General features: G+C 43.9%; 2 protein-coding genes across 2 annotated transcripts; one reads left to right on the forward strand and one right to left on the reverse strand.

The window, feature by feature from the left end:
- Positions 1-2967: 2967 nt before the first annotated feature.
- On the reverse strand, positions 2968-20843 carry aars1 (alanyl-tRNA synthetase 1). Its single transcript, XM_024137055.2, has 21 exons — positions 20754-20843; positions 18714-18867; positions 17297-17485; positions 16991-17136; positions 16281-16472; positions 12475-12619; positions 12240-12385; positions 12030-12138; positions 11610-11760; positions 11380-11504; positions 10797-10941; positions 10486-10664; positions 10100-10213; positions 9771-9977; positions 9263-9447; positions 5189-5297; positions 4893-5006; positions 4688-4807; positions 4181-4267; positions 3912-4025; positions 2968-3785 (listed from the first exon to the last, which is right to left on the reverse strand). Exons 2-21 carry the CDS (start codon positions 18855-18857, stop codon positions 3603-3605), a joined length of 2904 nt encoding a protein of 967 aa, XP_023992823.1. The 5' UTR covers positions 18858-18867; positions 20754-20843; the 3' UTR covers positions 2968-3602.
- A 363-nt stretch (positions 20844-21206) lies between these two features.
- Positions 21207-22729, forward strand: exosc6 (exosome component 6). Its single transcript, XM_024137056.2, has one exon. The coding sequence runs from the start codon at positions 21338-21340 to the stop codon at positions 22160-22162; it is 825 nt and encodes a 274-aa protein (XP_023992824.1). The 5' UTR covers positions 21207-21337; the 3' UTR covers positions 22163-22729.
- Positions 22730-23832: the final 1103 nt, after the last annotated feature.

Below are 23832 nucleotides of genomic sequence, written 5' to 3' on the forward strand. Positions count from 1 at the left end.
CGCCTTAGGGGTCTCACACCCAGAGACTCAGCCCCCTCCCACTCTGTAGCCCCCACCCTAAATGTCATGGCAACCAGTGACGGACACTGATCTACCCCTGCCGTGTCCACACCCACCTGTATAGCTGCTGTTAAAGCCCCCTTGCCCCTCGGAGCTGGGAGTACTAGGTAGTTGAAGTTTACGTGGTTGGAAGCCCAGAGGCTACTTAAAAATAAGAGTTACTGTTGTAATTATATGACTATCATGTTGAAGGTATGTACGGTCCACAGGGATTTGACCACATATACAGTATTAACCGTTTGATTTGTTTTAACCATTTTAAGTGACTAATCATCCTMCTAATTAGGTAGATTGGGGAGAGGCTTACACATGGTCAACAACAACACAAGCAGACATATTGGGATAAGACTAACACTACTCACTCATTAACATACACACACACTCTTCCACACATACACCGTTCACACAATGTTCTTGGTCATTAAGAGCTAATACCACTAAGTATAGGACTAAGTACAAAGAGCTCACACTAAGATGACCTGCTGCCTCCTGCTGCCTGTTAAGGGATACTGCATCACTCTGAGGCCCAGACATTATATGTACATAGGACAAACGGAAGGCTGCCTCCTCTGTGTCTAATGATGACCACTTGATAACGGAAAGTAATATGGCACAACATAACTAACCCGACTGCTAGTAAAAAATGCCACTATATTTTCAGATCAGAGTTTAGGAACTCTGAAAAGGTAGCTTAGCGGGGTCTAGGCAGGTAGTCCAGCAATTAAGTGTGTCGGCCAGTAACTGAAAGGTTGCTGGTTCAAATCCCTGAGCTGACTCGGTTAGAAATCTGTGCTCTTGAGCAACACACTTAACCCTAATTGCTTTTGTAAGTCGTTCTGGATAAGGGTGTGTGCTAATTTAGTTAAATGTAAAAACTTATTAAAAAAAAGTTATTAGCCAATTTGGCAATGCGACATTCAGTTAAGGATGTCTGCTGTTGTGTAATCATATGATGATATCATAAATATGGTATATACCATCATGTACTGTATGATATACTTGTATTATATCTATCCTTTGCACATCATGTTCTTATCTAACACTCTGACATTGAGTTGGGCAGATCACTGTAACTGATTCCTATACATAACTCATTTCTGTGTGGAATTTTTGTTTTGTTTCAGGTATGTGTCTCTACCTGACACACATACTTTAAGGACATCTACGGAGTGCCAGTGAGTTCTTATCAGCCCTCACTCCTTACTAGTGTGTGTATGTGAGAGAGAGTGCTGTAAACAAAATTGTGTGATTTACTTAGTGTTGTCAAAGTGAGATTTTCAGTTAGACCCCTCTCATAACAAAATAGACACATATCAGCAATTTACAGCCATGTGACAACACACACACATCCATGCTTGCGTGCCTTGTCCCAGTGTTGGACATACCTTTCCTGCAGTGCACCATAAACCTCAGTACACGTGTGCTATCTTAAGCTTGATTTAGTCTGCACAGGACATTCACACAAACCCAAAGCCCCTTCTACTATGGGTACTGCTATTGTGATCATAACAGCGTGTCAGTCATGTCTCTGACACATACACATATTCTGAGAGCTTCAAATGTCTTCTCCGACTTAGACCATACACCTTATATTATACCCACCCCCTCTGGTCTTGCCTGGCTGAGAGCTGTGCCTTCTGGACCCATATGATTCACTATGCCTTTCTCTAGGAGCCACGTAGAGAGGCTTCCTTTATGCTGTTGCTTTTTAAACAACTCATTATCTAGAGATGAAAGAAAATCAACTCTTATCTGTGACTAGAAATGGGTAAAGTTGATGACTATGGTTATATTCATTTGCTCTTCTCAATCAGTATTTTGCCATTGTGTCTGTGATTCGTATCTGCTGAGGTAATGTGTTCAAGATGACAGCCGATGGCATTGTGTCTAGTGGTTAAAACATATCTCCACCTTATTTCTGTGTTTTACATGGAATGTTTCTTAGTAAGTATACCAACAATTTCCTGGGTGATATTACTGACTACGCCAGAAATAAAATGTGCAATACGTGCAATACTTCAAAGAGAATCAAACACAATTGACATTGTTCTAATGATTGGACATAACTTTAATTCCGTTACTCCCAATTACTTTTGTAACAACTCTGTTTATCCAACAGGTCAATACCAATATCTACTGTATCAATAAAGCTAGCACATTGTAGCTGAACGCCACGTTTTAGCTCAACGTGCATAAGGATACAGTACTTTCCCTAATATGTTGTTCGATTGCTGTGTACACTGTGGGGAACTGACTGTGAAAGCTGAGAAATCCCTTTCAACTCTGCTGTCCCTGATAGTATTGTTCCGTAATGGATAGTTTTGAATGTATTTGAGTTCATCGGTTCTGGCTTGAGTGGCTTCTAGTGATAGCTGAATGGTCTCTTATGAAGCATCTATGCTGTTGCAGTGTTTTGATGGTTTCATCTCCAGCTCTTCATTAGAGGTCTCTTGTGCACAACAACAATATATACTGACAACAGACTGTACGTACCATCAGTGTTACTATCATTATTACCAGTAGTATCCTCATTAGTATTATGACTATCAMTGGTTGTAAGCACTCCCTCTTTACTACTTAAAACCTCAGTGTGTGTGATGGACTGTTTTTAATCATATGCTATTGTGAAAATAAAAGCAACATGAAAAAATTGTGGTTTTCTGGGTCTTTTCTACAATGGGGCAGTAAGAGAGCACTTACAACACGTCAGCCCTTGTACTAATGCTGGACATCGTTACCTAGCATCAGACCATCACCTATGAACTACAGGAGAAGACAGTTCTAAATACTAGTAGGAGAAATTAAGAAATCAAGTGTTTTCAGTATTTTTATTCCACGACATGGAATTCATCAAGACATGAACGTCACAACGCATTCATAAGTGGCAATAAAATGCATTTCACAGAATTGACAATGTCATGTCACCCATTTATTTAATTCATTATTAATTGACTACATTAATATTAAGATGCCAGACAAAACTGTTACACAGCTGGTGGCGCTGACAGGTGCCAKGGTTGCTGTTGTGAATGTACGTTACAACTGGCAGGAAAGACAGTCTGCAGAGACCACATCTCCCCAGTCAGGGAGGGGGAAGTGAAACACAATGACATGGGAGAGGCCAARGAAATAGAGATAAACAAGCAATGAACTGAAGCAGTTCACCGTTCAGCATTTTCATCATTAGTTAAAGTGGGAAGACAGATCAGGTAAGGATGTTGGGGGTAGCCTCCTCGTACACCTATCAATCATTTGATCACCTAATCCTTCAACCACAGATCTTGCAGGGACCAATCAAATTGTGCATGGATCAAAACCATGTTATCCTCCTTAAAATTGCAGATGCATCTCTTTCAGAGAAAGAGGGCTCTTGTATCTGCTTCCCTTTCTAACCTTTGGATGGGTGAATGTTACTATACAATTTTCTGGATGTCCAGTTCAGAGTCACAGAGAACAGAGCTGGAACATTCCAGTGGGGATGGTGGGGTTGGATCGAGGGATCTTTCCCCATAATCATTCACCACACCCCAGCCTCCTCCTCTCTATTCATTTTTACTCAGTTTAAGTTGGGCAAACTGGTTGGCCATCTGCAGTGCCTCCTCTATGCAGTGTGTGTTCCTGCCAGTTGCCTGGGCAGACATATCCTTGCCACCACCTTTGCCATCCATCAGAGGGCAGAGCTCCTGCACCCACTCACTGGCCTTCAGACCCCGGTTGGCAACGTCCTGGTAAAGGAGAAAGTCAACAGATAAGATACTGTCCCAACAAAAYATGAAGGTTATTGCATTAAGCACAAATAAGGAGCTAATCTGTGAATGGATGTAAACACACAGGTTGAGCACATGGTTTACCTGGGGCACCTGGCATAAACAGATGATCTTTCCAGCATCGTTATCTACGGTGAAGAGCATAGCAGCAGTCTGGGGGGACTGGGTCTTCAGCAGCTTCAGAGACTCATTCAGAGCCTGGGACACAAAAATACACAGTGAAAGGGTTAGAAAATAGAAGTGGAATTAGACATGTCTGATTCGAATTTAGGGATAATCTGTGCCATGGTGTGTTGTAATTCTCCACAGTGGTAGGGTTGGCTGTAGAGGAGAGAAAATGATGCTGTTGTTACCTTGGCAGAGGCTCCACTTTCCATCTCCATGACTACCAGCGGCTGGTTAGGGCTGCTGTCAATCATCTCCTTGGTCTTTTCAAGAACCTGGGGGAGGGGAGGCAGAGAGAATATAGCAATTAAAGACCAGCTGAACCAGAGAACATGAGGAAAGCAACATTCATATAGAATGACCTGCATACTCCCCAACTACACAGCCTAGATAGTACATCAGTTTCTATGACATGTAGTATCCCTTCACCTAATAAAAAAAGAAAACTCCACCAACCCCCAAGCTGTCTCTTATACACATCTAGATGTGTATAAGAGACAGCCCTAAACCCCATGTCTGGCCCCTCTCTCTTACCCCCCCCCCTAAACCCCATGTCTGGCCCCTCTCTCTTACACCTGTCTCTTATACACATCTAGATGTGTATAAGACCCTCTCTCTTACCCCCCCCTAAACCCCATGTCTGGCCCCTCTCTCTTACCCCCCCCTAAACCCCATGTCTGGCCCCTCTCTCTTACCCTTTTCTGGACATCAGCCTTGCTGGCGCGGTCCAGGTCATCCATGGTCTTCTTCAAGCCCTTCAGGGCCTCCCTCATCTTATCCTTCTGCCACTGGGAGATCACTGCCATGCCCAGAAACTGCAACACAGAACAGAGACATAGTAAGTAAACACGCAGATAGACACGGCTCATTAAGGGCTGGATGTTCTGCGACAGCTCTCACCTCTGTCATGTCAGCGATTTCCTTCTGCACGTCTTTATTGGGGGCGGTCTGAACCTTCACCTTCTCCCCCAGAGCAGACAGAGACTGCCTCAGAGCATCTGCTTTCCTGTGGGCCTGAACAGAGCAGGGTGGGGACGGGATTCAAGTTAGTCAGTTACCGTTGAGTAAATAGCGGTTATGAAAGAGTGATACTTATACCAATCATCACCCAGTGATTTGACTAAGAACCTGTAGTATAATGAAGAACACAAATGTCAAGCATCCAGTAATGGTTGGGAACCTTTCTGTCCTCTCACCTTCTGTGCTTCTGCTCCTGTCACTGCGACGATACGGCGGATTCCCTTGGCGATGGCCTCCTCTGACACAATGACAAAAGGTGCAGCATGGCCAGAGTTCCGCAAGTGCCTGACGTTACAGATAGAATGTACAGAATAGAACCGAGCAACAATCTCACAGTAAATTCTCAAACAACATCTCTGTATTTCTGAATCATGAGATGTAATTGTGCAAAGCAACTGCAAGGGGAGCTGTGTTTTAACTCGAAATGACACAACGACAAGGTTCCAGTTTAACAAAGTTTACTATACTATATGAACACACTACAAGGTAGCCATTTCACTCAAGGCTAGGTCCATCAACCAACAGACTTCCTGCGCATGCGCACTCTTGACTGAGTGATCACAGAAATATAGGGATATTTAAAACATGAACTTAACAATCTCCCCCTTTTCTTTAAAGACAAATAAAACATCAACAACATAATTAAATGTCCAAGTATTATTCAAGATCCCCATTACAAATGGGTTGTGTGACKGTTTTTATTTGTATTACTCAAGCTGCCACTTTCCATTACTGAGAGCCTGTAGGAGCGAGAGCCTGTTCCTTTGTGGTCGACCACAGAATCCGCTGGATTCTCTGTGCTTGAATAAGTTCCTTGATGCTGCTAATCTCAAAGTCTTTTCTCTGTGACAGACTTGGTTGACTTCACAGCATCAACTAACGAGTAGTTGTCAGTGACACAAACTACAGGTAGGAAGTGCCGTTTTGTCCCACCAGTGTTAACCTAGCGAAGCATCACTGAAGACAACTAGTTTTCCAACATGCTGAAACTTTAAAGTCATTTGTTGTGATTTCAGTTTACGAACAACTTTGTTTGCCTCATGAATGGTTTGTACAGTGGTGTGTTTTGTGTTAGATGCCAAGTTGCAACCATCAAACCAGGGGTACTCTGTCTCGCAGCCCATAGAATTTGTCCTATCTTTGACCTCAATTGACCAGCTTCAATTCCACAGAGGGGAATTCCTTTGTACGGCTCTTGAAGAATCCATGTGGATGGGTTGAAGATTCTTGATATAGCTCTCCTGTTGCATCAGTATTTTTCCATCAACTGTAATAAACTCTATGCCAACATAACAAAAATGATTATGCTCCTCACGGCCAACCTAGAAAACAGCTTTGAGGTGTGGAATCACAGTTGAAGCAAAGGTCTGTGAGCCACCCCAGATAAAGTCATCAACATGACAGGCAAGTACTTTTGTCACATTGCAGTCTTGATCAAGCCAATAGAAGACTGCAGGATCCACTTGTGACATTTTTCCACCTGTATTCAGCATTGTTGCCTTGACTTTGTTGTACCAGTAGAGTGATCCATCTGCCAGTCCATACACACACTTTTTTAGTTTCCACAGTGTTCCTTCGCTTTTAGCTTCGGGCGGAGGTCGGATGTGAATCCCTTGACAGGCTCTGTTCCCTGCAAAAATCCAGATTTGATGTCTATGGAATTAAGTTTCCATTTTTTCTGGCAGATCACTGACATCAGCAATCTGAGTGACTCTGAGGCGCATGTCGGTGAGTCTTTTGGGAGTTCTTTAGCAGCCAGCTCTCCAAACCTTCAGCCACTAGACGTGCTTTGGGGCACTATTCCAGTTTAAAGGATTCTTTAAGGGTACACACCCACCTTGTTGAGACGCATTTTTGGCCAATTGTCTTTGACTTCCTCACACACTCAATTTTTCCTCCAATTACTGAGCTCATCTAGCTTAGCTGAGTCAAATGACACATCCTTTGTTTCAAGTACATCATCATTTTGAATGTCAGTTGCTGTTTTTCTCGATTTTCCATTGGTTCAATTCTGAGTATGATTACAAGTGACAGGTCAGCTGACCCTGTTGTACCAGAAAGTGTAGCTGGTTTAGAGTACGCTGCAAGTTGTACCCAGTTTCTGTGTTTTACTTTTCCTGCTCGTCAATGACGGTTTGCTGTATGTGGAATACCACTTTTCTCTGTCCATATATTTAACAGTTTGTCCAGTATTCAGATTGGACAACCATGTTCTCTTACACATGTGGCTGTTGTTGATGTTTTTCTCATTTGAACGCTCAACAGTAGTACCTGTTGGCATGGTTGAAGGTCTCTGCTCCATTTCTCTGTGTCAGTTTCAGTGTCCATATCATTGGATGCGACATCTGGTAGGTTTGTGTCTGTTACTGTGTCTTTTTGTCATTTTCATAGGAGACAGAGCGGCTGTTGCTGAGAATCAATCTTGTTGATCATCTTTACTTTCGCAATCTTGAGTGATGCAACCCTGACAATCATGCCTCCGTGCCTCACAAATATCACACACCACTCACTTGACCAATGACTACTCCTGGTCCTTTCCACTCGACAGTCAACTTCGTTTGTAGTACACTTTGTTTCCAGTTTCGTACTTCTCATCACATTATTCCCTGAACTGCTGAGTAACTTCTGAAGTCTGTCAACTGTATCAGTGTCCAAAACTGTTTGTAAAGCTTTAACAATACTTGGTGTTTTTCTTTTAGTGCTCATGTTCTCTGTGTCAGTCAGAATCATTTTTGCATGGACTCTGTGTGATGCTTTGTCTAAAATGTTTCACGAATAGTGGCCTGAGGTAGTAAGTTCAAGAGTCACTGGTTGTTTATAAACATCACTGCCTTATCATTTTTTATGTCTAAGTAAGCCTGCTGCCTTCTTGAGGGAACTTTGCTAATAGTAGCCAGGGATATAGCTGTAGGGACCACTCTCTGTTTCAATGTTGACACTGTAAGTCTGACCATTTTTTGCTGGTAATCTTAACTCTCTTGGTGAATGGACAAGTTCTCATCTCCCCAAATTTGAAAAGCTCTGTTGGCTTGGGTGTGGTCAATCATAATATATTTATGATTACTTTCTTTCATATTTAGGTTACACTGGAACACATAGCTATTAAGCCCATTTTGCAGCCACACACTGTCCGTGTACTGCCAGTATCAAATCACAGCAGATCCTAAAGGATTCAACTGATAAAAAATCTCAGTATCAGAGACAGATTCCAATTTGAAATCAGTGTAATGTTCACTGCTCTAGTCTCTGTGTTTACATTTTTCCTCTGTTAGTTTAACTTGTTCATGTTTTATGAGGGAATCAGTCTTTAACCCAAATGGTAGTGCTTTGACGAAAAAGCAAGACATTTTGGATCTCCTTTCCCATATTGTCCCAGTGGATTTGTGCCGGGAAATGGCGCCCTCTTCTGTTTGTCTTGAGAACCGTTGACTTGGTTGGGCGCCTTTTATCTGCGCCCGGTAAGTATGCTGCGTCACTCACTGCATTCCATTCTGTTATGGCGCGACAGACGTCTTTCAAACACAAAATTATTATTTTAAGTGCCGATGTCATAGATGCAAAAGTCAGCACAGTACAAGCAGTCAAAGCCAACTGTTTCTCCCTACCATCTAGACAGGCAGTATCTAGCAACTTGAAAGCTAACACTGCATCTGGGAGAACCATGTCGTACTTGCGCATTCTATTGTACCTCTGTTCGAAATCAATGATGTAGTCCGTCATTGCAACCGAAATATCTCTCGTAACACTGTCAAAGTTTGAATATGCCTCATAGGCACGTTCTTTCTCTTCTTTAAGAAATACAGAATCCAGTGCTGTGATCAAAGTTCCCATACCGTCATCCTTGATCAAATCCTCAACGGATATTTCCAGTGTATCTCTCGCTCTTCCCTCGAGCGATAATACCACCGCAAGTGCTTGCTTTTTCACGTCCAGATTAGTAACCCGTGTCCAGATTGCAAGTCCATTTTTCCAACTTTCGTACGACCTCTTCTCGTCGAAGCGAGGTGGCACATTGTAGTTATTAACCATCCTCTGCTACCAATGTTAACTCGAAATGACACAACGACAAGGTTCCAGTTTAACAAAGTTTACTATACTATATGAACACACTACAAGGTAGCCATTTCACTCAAGGCTAGGTCCATCAACCAACAGACTTCCTGCGCATGCGCACTCTTGACTGAGTGATAGCCCCGTAATCACAGAAATATAGGGATACTTAAAACATGAACTTAACACTGTGTACTCACGTTCCTCCGCAGAACTCGATGGAGGTCAGGGAGCCGGCAGCGCTGCTGGGGTCAGCCAGGAGGTCAGCCACGGGGATGCCAATGGACACCACGCGCACCGGGTCAGGGTAGGTCTCATCAAACACAGCACGTAGACCCTGGATGGCTTTAGCTGCTGCCAGGGGGGTATCCATGGCATAGACAGGCTGTAGAGAGACAGAAAGAGCTGATGTCGTGACTTGGTAATACACGCTTGAAAACAGTGCATTCTGTGAGGAGGAGAAAAGGATGACAGTAGCCTTGGGGTGACAGTGTATAAAAGAAAACAGGAGACGATACAGAATGTTAAGGTGCAATAAGGCAAGGAAACAGTCAAGGTCAATACTCAAGTCAATACTCAAATAGAACAATAGCCAACAGGCCCTAGATCAATAACACCAGCAACCAAAGAGCTCAGTGTAAAAACAACACTTCAAACAGAAATTAACATACCCCCTACTCATACTTTCAGTGACCTATGACCTCTCACCTRTGCATCGCGGATCATTGTGCAGGCAATCTCCTCTGTGCGTCGCACCTCTTCTGTGCTCAGAGCACCTTTGGCGGTGAAGTCAAAGCGCAGGCGGTCAGGAGCCACCAGGGAGCCACGCTGGTCAGCCTCTCCCAGGACCTCCCTCAGGGCAAAGTTGAGGATGTGGGTGGCAGTGTGGTTACTCATGATGGGCCTACGACGAGCCTGGGAGACGGGGGGTGGCGGGGGGTTGGACAGTAGAGATGTAATGACTTTTCAATACCAAGGCAGTTAAGAAAAGATCACAAAATTGAGTCATTAAAATGTACTTCTGAGTGATGCATTACCTCATCCACATGCAGAATGACGTTATCTCCAACCTTCAGAGTGCCGTAAACCGTTCCTACATGCAGCACGTATCCACCCCGAACCTGAGTGTTCTTCACTGTGAACTCCATCCTCTGAGGAAGGGAGTAAATGTGGTGTGAGAGGGAGACAGAGAATTACATTACAGTCATTTAGCAGACGTTCTTATCCAGAGGGACTTAGAGCAATTAGGATTAAGTGCCTTGCTCAAGGGCACATCGACAGACATTCCACCTAGTGGGGATTCGAACCAGTGACCTTCCGGCTACTGGCCTAACGCTCTTAACCGCTAGGCTACCTGCTGCCAACATTCATGTCTAATATGGCTTTTACAACTGGCCCGTCTGTCCTCCCTGTAGGTCCTTACATCATCTACAGAGTCGTCCTCTCTCAGCATGTAGCCCTCGTCGAAGCTCTGTCCTCCCTGCTCCGCATAGAACGAAGTCTTGTCCAGCAGAACCCCACACTCCTGCCCTGTCGTCACCTCATCCACAAAGGCACGCTCCCTCCTCAGAGCCAGCACCGTGCCCACAGCCTGCTCAAACACTGTGACAACCACAGAGAAATATACAGGGATTAAAACAGACACAAGCAAGAAAGCGATTTGAATAAATAACAAGCAAACCATCTTTCTGAGTTGGTTAATAAAACTGAGCTCATTTTATTTGCGTCTCTCACCATATTTGCCGCTGTCGTCAGCACTGTAGCTGTACTTGAGTGCGTCGTCAGTAGCAYCGATGCCTTTGTTGCGAAGGTCCTCGATGGCATAGATGTCCAGCATGATGTGGTCCTCATCCCCAGAGCCCTTCCCCTGGGACTTAACCTGAGTGGGAGGGACATGGATGAGACAGCCCAATCCCCGTTCTATTTACATTGAATAAACCTACAACTAACTTTACACCAATGATGAATCAGTCATTCATTATGTTGAAACATCATACTCATTATTTAGATAGAAAGCCAAATGGCATGTTTAGCCCTGATATCATATGACATTATTGAAGTGATTTGGACCTTCACTCAACATGGAATGGAGCTGTAATGTATTGTAAATACTGATTTATCTAATAAGCAGAAGGCACTTGTCACTTACAGTGCAATACTGACTGAGAAATGCTGACAGAGASGAAAGCATTCATGTCTGTATACATTCACAAAGCAGTACATTTCCCACCTTCACAGGCACATCAAAAATCCACATCAATTCCATGCCAATCCAAGGCTCCATCTTTTCTACTGGTCACCATTTCTCTACTCTCACCTGGGCAGCCTTCTTCTCCTCCTCAAAAGCAGCAACATCCACCATCATCCCCCTCTCCTCAGCAATTAGGGCAGTGAGATCCAGGGGAAAACCGTATGTGTCATACAGCAACCAGGCAGTGTCACCTTCACAGGGAGAGAAGAGAAAAAGGGTTTTAAAAAAACATTCTGTTTTGACAACAAGGTAAATGTTTCTAATTAATCCAATTTGCTAATGTAGCCATTCAGTACCAGGGATGGTCTTGCTGTCTCCCAGACTCTGGATCTTTCTGTCCAGGATCTTTCGCCCCCTGCTGAGTGTCTTGAGGAACTGCTCCTCTTCCTCGTTGATGATGTCCTTTACCATGTCTGGGTCTTTCTTCAGCTCAGGGAAGGCATCGCCCTGGAGAGGGAAAGGGGATACCTAGTCAGATGTACAACTGAAATGRATCTTCCACATTTAACCCAACCCGTCAATCAGGTTGGTGCGGGTTGCTGCTTTAAATCACCGTCAACCGCCCTGGGAGCAGTTGTTGTTGGGAGTTAACTGCCTTGCTCAAGGCCAGAATGACACATTTTTCCACCTTCGAGGGGACAGCAGAGGAAAACAGGAAAGGACTAAGACAGAAGGAGAGATGGTGAATAACATGAAGAGTGGGATGACTTTCTTACCAGGGACTCTACCACCACGTCAACTAGGGTAGCAAAGAAGCCTTTCTGAGCACCCAGCTTCTCGTGAGAGTACCTCACAGCACGACGCAGGATCCTCCTCAACACATATCTAAACACAGAGGGAGAAGGTTAACATGGGCACATTAAGAGATTGATGTTCACACAAACATAGACCAAAGACAGTCAGCCAGACAGTTAAAAGGGGCTCACCCTCTTCCTGTGTTGTCTGGCCTGCCCCCGTCAGAGAGGGCAATGGTGATGGTGCGGGCGTGGTCAGCCAGGACACGGTAGGCCATGTCAATGCCATCTACGTCCTCAACACCAACCTTTCCTGTGTAGTCCCTGGCTCCTGTACCCTGTTCAGAAAACCACATTGGTACTGTCAGACAGGTCATTCAGAGCACCCAGAGAGTAATGGTAAATAGTGTTTGGTAGTGGTGCTTGCCTTCTGGATGGCCTGGAAGTAGGGGATGAAAAGGTCTGTGTCGTAGTTGGACATCTTATTCTGCAGCACAGAGACCAGACGCTCCAGACCCATGCCTGTATCAATGCTCTTCTTAGGCAGGGGCTTCAGCTCTGTCTCAGACTCCCTGGTGAGGAAGAGGTTCAGTCAGATCATGCATCTACGCCCATCTGCATGTGCATTACACAGGACTTGAATTGAACACAATACTCTTATTCGTTTCAGGAAACTAGGTGTGTCGCACGTCACTACTTTACAGGACATACATTTGAACGTAAAAACATTTTTCAAAATGTATGGCAGAAATGCTTTCTGGAACATGGGAACTTTCATGTGCCTTAATAACAAAGTTGTATGCCATCTTAAATACAAATACAATTGTAAAATTACAAGCCTAGTTGGTTTATCCATGAAAAAAAAAACACCTGTCTCCGGATTACATTTTCAAACTAAGGGCAACCATGGAATCCGTGACAGAGGGAGAAGTGTCCATCCATGTATACAGGTAAGAGTCTAGCTAGCTACATTTTCAGATATTATACGTTTCTCATTTTGTCAGAAAGTTSTTTTCATTTCAAGTTAAAGTGTACTGTTAGCAGATAGCTAATGTTAGCTGGCTGCTCGCTAGCTAACATTATGTGTATGKTCTGCGTAGTAATATTATTCATATCTCAGAGCCTTGCTAGTTATAGCCTAATTTTAGCTAGTTATATTTAGCTACCTGTAGATTCATAAAGTTTGGATTATGGTTCATTGTTTAGCTAGCTACATGTCTAAACCAAAAAGACTCCACTATGCAAGTAACCATTTCACTGTACTGTTTACAGCTTCTGTATCCTGTGCATGTGACAAAAAAAGAACATGACCTGCACCAAAGTTAAATTAGGATATAACGTTAGATCAACGAGACAGTGTCCAAGTTTTWAAAAATTCTCAGGGAGAATGACCTGCTTTTACTTCGTCACACTCTCAACCGTAAGCTATTTTCTGTAATTAGCTCACCAATTAACTTGTAAATAATGATGTTGTGAGTTCATTTTCCAGTAAAGTAATTTTTTTTCCTTTTCCTCCCCAATTTCATGGTATCCAATTGGTAGTAGTTACAGTCTGGTCTCATTGCTGCAACTCCCGTACGGACTCGGGAGAGGCGAAGGTCGAGAGCCATTCGTCCTCCGAAACACAACCCAACCTAGCCYCACTGCTTCTTGACACAATGCACATCCAACCCGGAAGCCAGCCGCACCAATGTGTCGGAGGAAACACCGTACACCTGGCGACCTGGTCAGCGTGCACTGCACCCGGCCAGCCACAGGAGTCACTAGTGAGACAAGGATATCCCTGCCGGCCAAACCCTCCCTAACCCGGACGACGCTGGACCTCTCGGTCGCGGCCGGCTGCGACAGAGCCTGGGCTCGAACCCAGAATCTATGGTGGCACAGCTAGCACTGCGATGCAGTGCCTTAAACCACTGCGCCGCCCGGGAGGCACATTTTCCTGTAAAGTTAAGACGTTGTCAGCTATAGGATATGGTCATTATTAAAACTGGCTAGTCAACTAACTTAACGTTACTAGCTAGCTTAAAAGCTAGAAACTAACAAAACATTGTTTAGAAAGTTGCCTGGTTTGCTGGATTGACATATAGTGCATTTGGAAAGTATTCAGACCCAGTGACTTTTTCCACATTTTGTTACATTACAGCCTTTTTCTAAAATTGATTATTTTCATAATTCCCTCATCAATCTCCACACAATACCACATAATGACGAAGCGAAAACAGGTTAGAATTTTTCAAGTGTATATATATATATTTTTTTTTACATAAGTATTCAGACCCTTCACTCAGTACTTTGTTGAAGCACCTTTGGCAGCAATTATAACCTTGAGTGTTCTTGGGTACAATCTTGGCACATCTGTATTTAGGGAGTTACTCCCATTCTTCTCTGTAGATCATCTCAACCTCTGTCAGGTTGGATGGGGAGTGTCGCTGCACAGCTTTTTTCAGGTCTCTCCAGAGATGTTCGATCAGGTTCAAGTCCGGGCTCTGGCTGGGCCACTCAAGGACATTCAGAGACTTGTCCCGAAGCCACTCCTGCGTTGCCTTGGCTGTGTGCTTAGGGTCGTTGTCCTGTTGGAAGGTGAACCTTCATCCCAGTCTGAGATCCTGCGTGCTCTGGAGCACTTTTTCCTCAAGGATCTCTCTGTTCTTTGCTCCGTTCATCTTTCCCTCGATCCTGACTAGTCTACCAGTCCCTGCCGCTGAAAAACAATCCCACAGCATGATGCTGCCGCAACCATGCTTCACCGTAGGGACGGTGCCAGGTTTCCTCCAGATTTGACGCTTGGCATTCAGGCAAAAGAGTTCAATCTTGGTTTCATCAGACCAGAGAACCTTGTTTCTCATGGTCGAAGTCCTTTAGGCAAACTCCAAGCGGGCTGTCATGTGCCTTTTACTGAGGAGTGGCTTCGGTCTGGCTGCTCTACCATAAAGGCCTGATTGGAGTGCTGCAGAGATGGATGTTCTTCTGGAAGGTTCTCCCATCTCCACAGAGGAACTCTGGAGCTCTGTCAGAGTGACCATCGGGTTCTTGGTCACCTCCCAGACCAAGGCCCTTATCCCCTGATTGCTCAGTTTGGACGGGCGGCCAGCTCTCGGAAGAGTCTTGGTGGTTCCAAACTTCTTCCATTTAAAAATAATGGAGGCCACTGTGTTCTTGGGGACCTTCAATTCTACAGAAATGTTTTGGTACCCTTCCCCAGATCTGTGCCTCGACACAATCCTGTCTCGAAGCTCCACGGACAATTCCTCCGACCTCATGGCTTGGTTTTTGCTCTGACATGCACTGTCAACAAAGGGACCTTTATATAGACAGGTGTGTGCCTTTCCAAATCAAGTACAATCATTTGAATTTACCACAGGTTGACTCCAATCAAGTTGTAGAAACATCAAGGATGATCAATGGAAACAGGATGCATCAGATCTCAATTTTGAGTCTCATAGCAGAGGGCCTGAACATGTTAGTAAAAAAGGTATGTTTTTTTTTTATTATACATTTGCAAAAAAAATCTAAAAACATGTTTCACTTTTTCATTATGGGGTAGTGTGTAGATTTGAGATGTTTTTATTTATTTAATCCATTTTAGAATAAGGCTGTAATGTAACAATGTGGAAAAAGTCAAGTGGTCTGAATACTTTCCGAATTCACTACATACCAAATTCATTTTTAAAAGGGTGGGTTTATTGGCTTTAAAATACACTAGTTATGCTATTTTGGACCACCAGGCTGCTGATGTCATGCAGCCTGTCGTTTTTGTGTTTATACTTTTTCATAACGACAAGTTTGATGTCGGACGACAATAGAATGTTCATGATGTCACTGCGACAACTGTATACAGACATGTCGATAAATGTAGTATAAACCAGCGTTTAGTCTTGAAATCTTTGGTTGTACACTACCGTACTCACTGTTAAGCACATGGACTCACAAGTGAATCCTTAAAGAGATGGATGGGGCTTAAGAAGCTGGAAKGTTGCTAAATGGGTGTAGACAAAGAAGAGCTCTCCAGTAGGTGTACCAAAACATTCAAGGACAATTTCCTCAAAAGTGGGGTAACAAGTTTATCAACTTTCAAAGCAGAGTTACTTTCCCATTGTTCCTCAACTATTTCTAGCTCTGAGTCTACTTTTATCCAATGTAAAAAAATTAAATTAAAATAAAACAGATTTTGCTACATGAGACCCAATCGAGCCAGTCAGTCACATATTTTACAGCTATTTATAAATTCATTACCTGTTGAACTGGATGAACACCAGGTTCCAAATCTCCAGCACATTGGGGTCGTCCATATTGACCAGGTGGGCAGCATCTCTCCCCCCGATGCGGTCAAAGTGGATCTCACTGCAGGGCCCACAAGGACCTGTGTCCCCCATCTCCCAGAAGTTATCCTTCATGCTGCCGGGTATAATACGAGCCTCGTCCATTCTGTCACCCAGAGAAGAGACACAGGTAAAACAGGGGTGTATTCATTAGTCATATTCCGTTGGAAAATACTTTGCAACAAAAACTAGAGGTTCTATTGGACAAATTCATGTAAGGTACCCTGTTTGGTACCGTTTGCTTCAATTTGGTTCCTAAAGTAAATGCTAAATGGTTTCCGTTGCAAATGACGAAACGTTTTGCAATGGAATCCGACTAATAAATCCTTCCCAGGTGAGACTCAGAAGGGAGAGGTTACAGTAGGAGCAGGTTGGGAGGGAACACGGGCACAGAGCGAAAACATGACTGTTCTCACAAGACTGTTTTTGTAACCAGCAAAGTGGCATCTAGAGGTTTGAAAAGGGAACAGTACCCTGAGAGAGTTATCACCCAACACATAGTGTTACTGACCACAATAACAAGAATAGAAAGAGTGCAGCCTATTTCACTCATTCAAGTAGATTTGGATATATAATAGCCCTATTCGATCTGACAAGAATTTCCWACTCCTGAAACTCACTCACCCGAGGTCCAGCCATATCTGTTTACACTCCAGATCTGGATCCAGCCCAGCTTCTTCATGACCCCCGAAGTAGGTTACGTACAGACGCTCGATGGGAATCCCAAATTCCTTAGTCAGCAGCTCCAGGGCCATCGTACAAGCAAGGTGCTGCAGGGAGTGGAGTCAGCAGGAAAGTAAATAAGAGATATACAATCAATTAATCTTCCCAACACGCAAACACTATCTTGAGAGACTTGTTAAAATGTTGCTGCATCATTACAGATGAGATGACTACTACAGGATCTAACATCCGGTCGCCATGACTTACTTTAAAGTAGTCTCCGAAGGACCAGGAGCCCAGCATCTCAAAGAAGGTGTGGTGGTACACGTCCTTGCCCACATCATCCAGGTCATTGTGCTTGCCCCCAGCGCGGATGCACTTCTGTGTGTTAGCTGCACGCTTGAGTCTGGCCATGGGGTGGGACGGATCAATGGTGTTCAGGAAGATAGGTTTGAACTGGAAGGGGAGGTTGGATAGGTGGACAAAGYGAGAGGGTGGGTAAGAAAGATAGCGTTAAATTGGGATGAGTATACTTCAAATAGTCTATTCTTTCCATGCAACTGAAAAAAGCTTCAAATACGGACAGAATGTGTGAGTTTAGGAGACATTTTTTTCAGAACAATACACTCCCAGAGGGTAATATTCCACTATGCTAAGATACATCCAATGAGTTGAGGCTTTAATTAGCCAATAGAGCCACACTCTCAACAGACCTGCAGGGGAGAAGTATGGGGGGAGGGATAGTATTGCTGCATACCTGGTTCATGCCAGGGGACAAGTATGGGTGGAGGGATAGTTTTGCTGCATACCTGGTTCATGTCAGGGGAGAAGTATGGGTGGAGGGATAGTATTGCTGCGTACCTGGTTCATGTCAGGGGAGAAGTATGGGGAGGGGATAGTATTGCTGCATACCTGGTTATGCCAGGGGAGAGAGATGGGGGGAGGGGATAGTGATTGCTGCGTACCTGGTTCTGTCGAGGGGAGAAGTTATGGGGAGGGGATAGTATTGCTTGCATACCTGGTTCATGCCAGGGGAGAGGTATGGGGGAGGGATAGTATTGCTGCGTACCTGGTTCATGTCAGGGGAGAAGTATGGGGGGGAGGGATAGTATTGCTGCGTACCTGGTTCATTCCAGGGGAGAAGTATGGGGGAGGGATAGTATTGCTGCGTACCTGGTTCATGCAGGGGAGAAGTATGGGGGGAGGGATAGTATTGCTGCGTACCTGGTTCATGTCAGGGGAGAAGTATGGGGGAGGGATAGTATTGCTGCTACCTGGTTCATGTCAGGGAGAAGTATGGGGGAGGGATAGTATTGCTGCGTACCTGGTTCATTCCAGGGGAGAAGTATGGGAAGGGAGTAGTATTGCTGCGTACCTGGTTCATGTCAGGGGAGAAGTATGGGGGGAGGGATAGTATTGCTGCTACCTGGTTCATGTCAGGGGAGAAGTATGGGGGAGGGATAGTATTGCTGCGTACCTGGTTCATGTCAGGGGAGAAGTATGGGGAGGGGAATAGTATTGCTGCGTACCTGGTTCATGCCAGGGGAGAAGTATGGGGGAAGGATAGTATTGCTGCGTACCTGGTTCATGCCAGGGGAGAAGTATGGGGAGGGGAATAGGTATTGCTGCGTACCTGGTTCATGCCAGGGGAGAAGTATGGGGAGGGGATAGTATTGCTGCGTACCTGGTTCATGCCAGCATTAGCGAAGAGCAGTGTGGGGTCATCCAAAGGTATGGTGGCGGATGAGTGGACATACTGGTGTTCATGGCGACGGAAGAAGTCGATGAACTTCTCACGGATCTGAGCAGCAGTCAACAAAGAGTCCATTCTGAAAGGACTGACGATCACACAGACAGTGGAAAAACAGTTAGGAACAAACACATGAAATGCCGGTAAGGGAGAAGGTATGGGTAGGCAGGTCCGAATACTGTTAGGTAATAAACTAAAGTTTCAATTAAATTATTCTGTGTCCTTGCTTCCACTGGAATAGCAGGTGGAAACATGGGTTTTGCTTCTTTTTTTGGGGCAAACTGAATATCAGCTTCAACCAAATTCATGTAAAAACAATGTTTACTTTACAGCACATCCCTGACTGGACCTATAAAACACTAATTGCAGCTGCCTTCCACATCCTTGGATAGGCCTATGCAGCATGTTTATGACAAGTTTGGCCCCAGGGTCTGTCTAGGCCTTAGACCCATTATCTTCACCAATGTTGACGCTTCATAGCAGGCCTGGCTGGAAGGCAGGAGAAGATCCCAGATGAATACAACACTCCTCTTTGTATGACTACCTTTAAAGCAATTTCCTGTCCCTCCCCTGAGAAAATTGAGAACGTTTGTACTTGCCTTCAACCAAAGCAAAAGTGTCAAATCGGTACAGTCTGACGTTCACAAGCAATGTTTAATTCAAAATGTTGGCTAGATATTTCAACTCTGTATGGCAAGCGTGAATCCTGCGCCTCTTCCACTGAGATGCAGTGCCTCAGACCGCTGCGCCACTCGGGAACCCAAGAGAGATCGTTGTCGGCAGGATTCACGCTTGCCATACAGTGTTGAAATTTCTAGCCAACATTTTGAATTACACATTGCTTGTGAACGTCAGACTGTACCGATTTGACACTTTTGCTTTGGTTGAAGGCAAGTACAAACGTTCTCAACTTGTCTTTGCGCATCTCACACAAGAGCATTGCAGATTTTGTGCCGACAACATCAAACCTGTTTAAAAATATAGGGACGTCTGACTGTTCAAAGACAAGAACCATAGCCCCCAGATTGCGTATTTGACTCGATTACATTAAGAGTGTCAATGACGGCCGCGCGCCGAGAGTAGGCAACTACATCGGTATTTTGTCTTCGATCTCAAAAGTGTCTGGGACAGCTAAATCGTGGCCAAAATCTTGTAGTGTACACCGGCTTTAAGTCGGGAAGTGTATAGCGGAAGTTTAGTTTCGTCAGATGGAGGCATCCATAGCTGTATTGACCTGTGCAAAACTGCTACAGTATGTTTATATTTTTTAATTGAAGGATTACTTATTGCTGATGAAAGAGCCATATACTTCGAAAGCTATGTCACAAGCGATGATTGACAATACTAAACCTTAAAAACATAGCGTCGGGGTTGTAGTTCATACAAGCCAGTTGTGGGCAAAGCGAATGCTGAAAACTGTAGGGAGAAGGCAAAACGCCGCCTAGAGAGTTTGAGCTAGTCCCGGTCCTGACAACCGAGTTAACGACCGCCCGCACCGTATTTTTTATTTTATTTTTACAGCAAGCTCATCCTCCAATTGTAACCTGCCCTGACCGTAGTTATTTTTTTAATCGATGCATTCGTGCTAAAATTAGGCGGTTACATTGAGCRCTTCCACGTCTCCCTTTGCAAATTCGTTGACTAGTAATACATTCGTTCTTAAATGGTTGGCTAGCTAGCTAGCTAGCCAGCCTGCTAATTACCCATATAGGTAACTAGCTAACTAGCTAAATAAAGTTAGCTAATGGAGATAACTTTAAACCCAGCTAGTTAATACCATAGTAAGGCATAATCCAACAGTGTATGAATAATTGCCATTCMCATTTCTCAAGTCATTAATGAAAACGTCAGCTATATGCGACATTCGAACGAATTAAGTAGCTATATTACACATAAATACGCTGTTTTAATCATTTTAACAATGACAGGCACCATTAACTGTACTCCTATCAATTAAACATTTCCCATACTCACAAAGTTTATCTTTATTTTGTTTCTGTCACCGCTCGCACAGACACCCCACGCTGGCACAATCAAAGTGAAATGCAGTGTTCCCGCATATACACTGCCACTATTGGTTTGACAGAACAGTCACTGCATTGGTACTCAGTTTCTATTGGTTATAATTTACTGTCAATCATTGCCAAACCCGCGACCGCACTTGCGCGAACTGCTATCGATGGCTGATGCAATAAAAATGTCTATTTATTTTCTCTTATAGAGCAATATGTGGATTGAAAATAAAAAAAATGTATATTTCCTGATGCATTATTAGAATGCATGTATCGTATTCTATACACTGTGGAATTTATTTTTGTTTAATTTCTGTACTCCAGTCCAGCAGGTGACAGGTGAGCTGATGTGTGAGGAGGAACTTCAAGCACAATGTGATGGCCGGGGAAGATATTTGGTGACGCACACACGGTACCATGTGATCTAATCGAGCATACAGCCATTGAGCAACCGGAACAGAAAAAGCAGTTAGCAATAACTAGTCTTGGACAAATACAGCACGCGGCCCAAGCAAGTAACATTTTTGGAAGGACTATTCCCCGACCATGCCGACTGATACAAAAAGGGTACGTGGCCCAGAAGTGTCTCAAAGTCCATCTCTCTTTCTGTGTAAAACCGCGGTAAAGAAGTCCAACGACGCCAGGGTAGATGGCAGGCAGCGTGGTCAAGTGGATGTCCGTTCAGTTTTTGTCCGATGTGGGCTGATAAGTCAAGCCAAAGGTTCAGCTTACATTGAAGCTGGGAACACGAAGCTCATCTGCTGTGTGTATGGACCCAGAGAGACTGAGCGCAAGGATGAGACCGATATGAAATCCGGAAGACTGATTACTGACATGAGATTTGCCCCATTCTCTTGTCGAGAGAGAGGCTCGTGGATTCAAGGTAGTGATGAAAAGGATCTGTCACTGATGCTGTTGGAGAGCCTGAGGCCAGGAGTGTGTTTGCAGAAGTATCCTCGCTCTCAGATTGAAGTAAATGTGATGGTCCTTGAAAACGACGGCGCCGTCCTGGCACATGCAGTCACCTGTGCGTCCATGGCGCTGGCGGACGCAGGTATAGAGATGTACGATCTGGTTCTTGGATGCTCAATCCGTCAGGAAGGTGCCACATACCTTATCGACCCTACCTTTCTGGAGGAAAATGGATGSAACTTGACCTCAGGATCCAGGGAGAATTTGGGAAGCCTGACAGTTGCATTTCTCCCCAGTCTGAACCAGATTTCTGGACTACAATCGGATGGCGAGATGGGCGAGGACACCCTGACTGGGGGTGTGCGCACATGTATTGAGGGGTGTTTCAAACTCTACCCTGTCATTCAGCAAGCACTGTCCAAGGCAGTACGAAGAAAAGCACCACCATCAGAGAGCTGAGAGACTGAAAAATGTGTTGCATGATGATCTKTAGCTTAGGCAGCTGATCGTCTAGGCTTGATGTGCATTCCTGGTAATACACTTGTGTCCCCCGTGGACCMGCTCGTACATAAAGCATCCAACATTCAGGCTGCAAGGGCATAATTTTCCTCAACTAGCTTTAATGGTGACAAGGCCTTTGGCCACAATCATTTTCTGATTTTTGGACAAATTACGATGTTGCACACCTTTTGGCTGAACGTGGATTGGTCTGAAAATGGTGTTGCATAAAGAAAGAATGCATATTTACCCCATTTTTRTTCTCCACTTCTCACCATTAAAGCTAGTTAAGGAGGAAAATTATGCCTTATGTATGAGCAGGTCCATGGGGGACACGAGTGTATTACTGGGAATGCACATCAAGCCATGATAGTGCAGATCWAGCACACTATCGGCTGCCTAGGTTAGATGAAAAGAGATGTTAAGTAAAAGTAAGAAAAAAGTCAGTCATAACATTTGTCAATTTTTACTGTTTTGACACGTCAGACTCCATGCATAGATTTAAAAATAAATCATTTATTAAAGTAAGACATGTTTCATAAGTATGAAATTATTAAGAACAGAATACATTATCTAAGCCACAGCGGTGTAGAATATCATCAAATCAAGCTTTATCTATATGGCACATTCCAGACATTGAATGCAACGCAATGTGCTTTACAGGATTAAAAAWAATAATAATAACTATGAAAATAAACGCTGAAATATTTACTARACAACAAACAAGTTAAAAAAACTAAGGAATGACACAAACTAAACAACTAAAAAGCACCCTAAAGCAGAGCAAAACATTTTTTATGATCTCTTTAACAATATATGTCCACAGTTTTGGCCCCCTCAGGTTCTCTGGCAGGCTATTCCAGAGGCTGGGGTCATAATAACTAAAGGCTGCCTCCATGCTTCTTGGTCCTAGGCAATATGTGCTTCTAAATAGTGTGCTATATCATGTAAATACTGTAACAGTACAGTTACTTTTTTCTCACAAATAGATAGTCTTCCGACTCTAACAATACTTTTGGATTTAGAGGCCCACCTTTCTTTGCTAATCTTAACTTCTTTGGACAAGGTAAAACAAATCCCTTAAGGTCAAAGAATAATATGAAAAACCATCCCGTTATTTTGCACCTCACTTTTATATTGCATTCACAGGGATATGTTTACATATAAAAAATATACCTATGAAATATGATATACATTCTTAATTCACAGTTCATCTGTTTCGCACAATCAAAGTGGCAACCCCCTTAACATCCCTCAGTCTGTCTGCATCAAAGTCGACCATCAGTTTTCTCAGGCCAGCACGGGTGGGCTTGAAGGACAACTTGACCTTCACATCTTCACCTGGGCCAATGTTGCCTCTGTAGAAGAAAATAAAGCATGGTTCTCTTAACTCAGCCTTGGTATGATCCTCGAATGTAAATTGTGGTTCAAATCAAACTATTTTCCACATGCACCGAATACAACAAGTGCAGATTTTACCGTGAAATGCTTACTTACAAGCCCTTAACCAACAGTGCAGTTCAAGAATAAGAAAGTATTTACCAAGTAGGCTAAAATAAAAAGTAATAAGTAACACAATAACGAGACTATATACAGGGGGCACCAGTACTGAGTCAGTGTGCAGGGGTACA

Source organism: Salvelinus sp. IW2-2015, unplaced genomic scaffold (genome assembly GCF_002910315.2).
Source record: "Salvelinus sp. IW2-2015 unplaced genomic scaffold, ASM291031v2 Un_scaffold1078, whole genome shotgun sequence".
NCBI classification, from domain to species: domain Eukaryota; kingdom Metazoa; phylum Chordata; class Actinopteri; order Salmoniformes; family Salmonidae; genus Salvelinus; species Salvelinus sp. IW2-2015.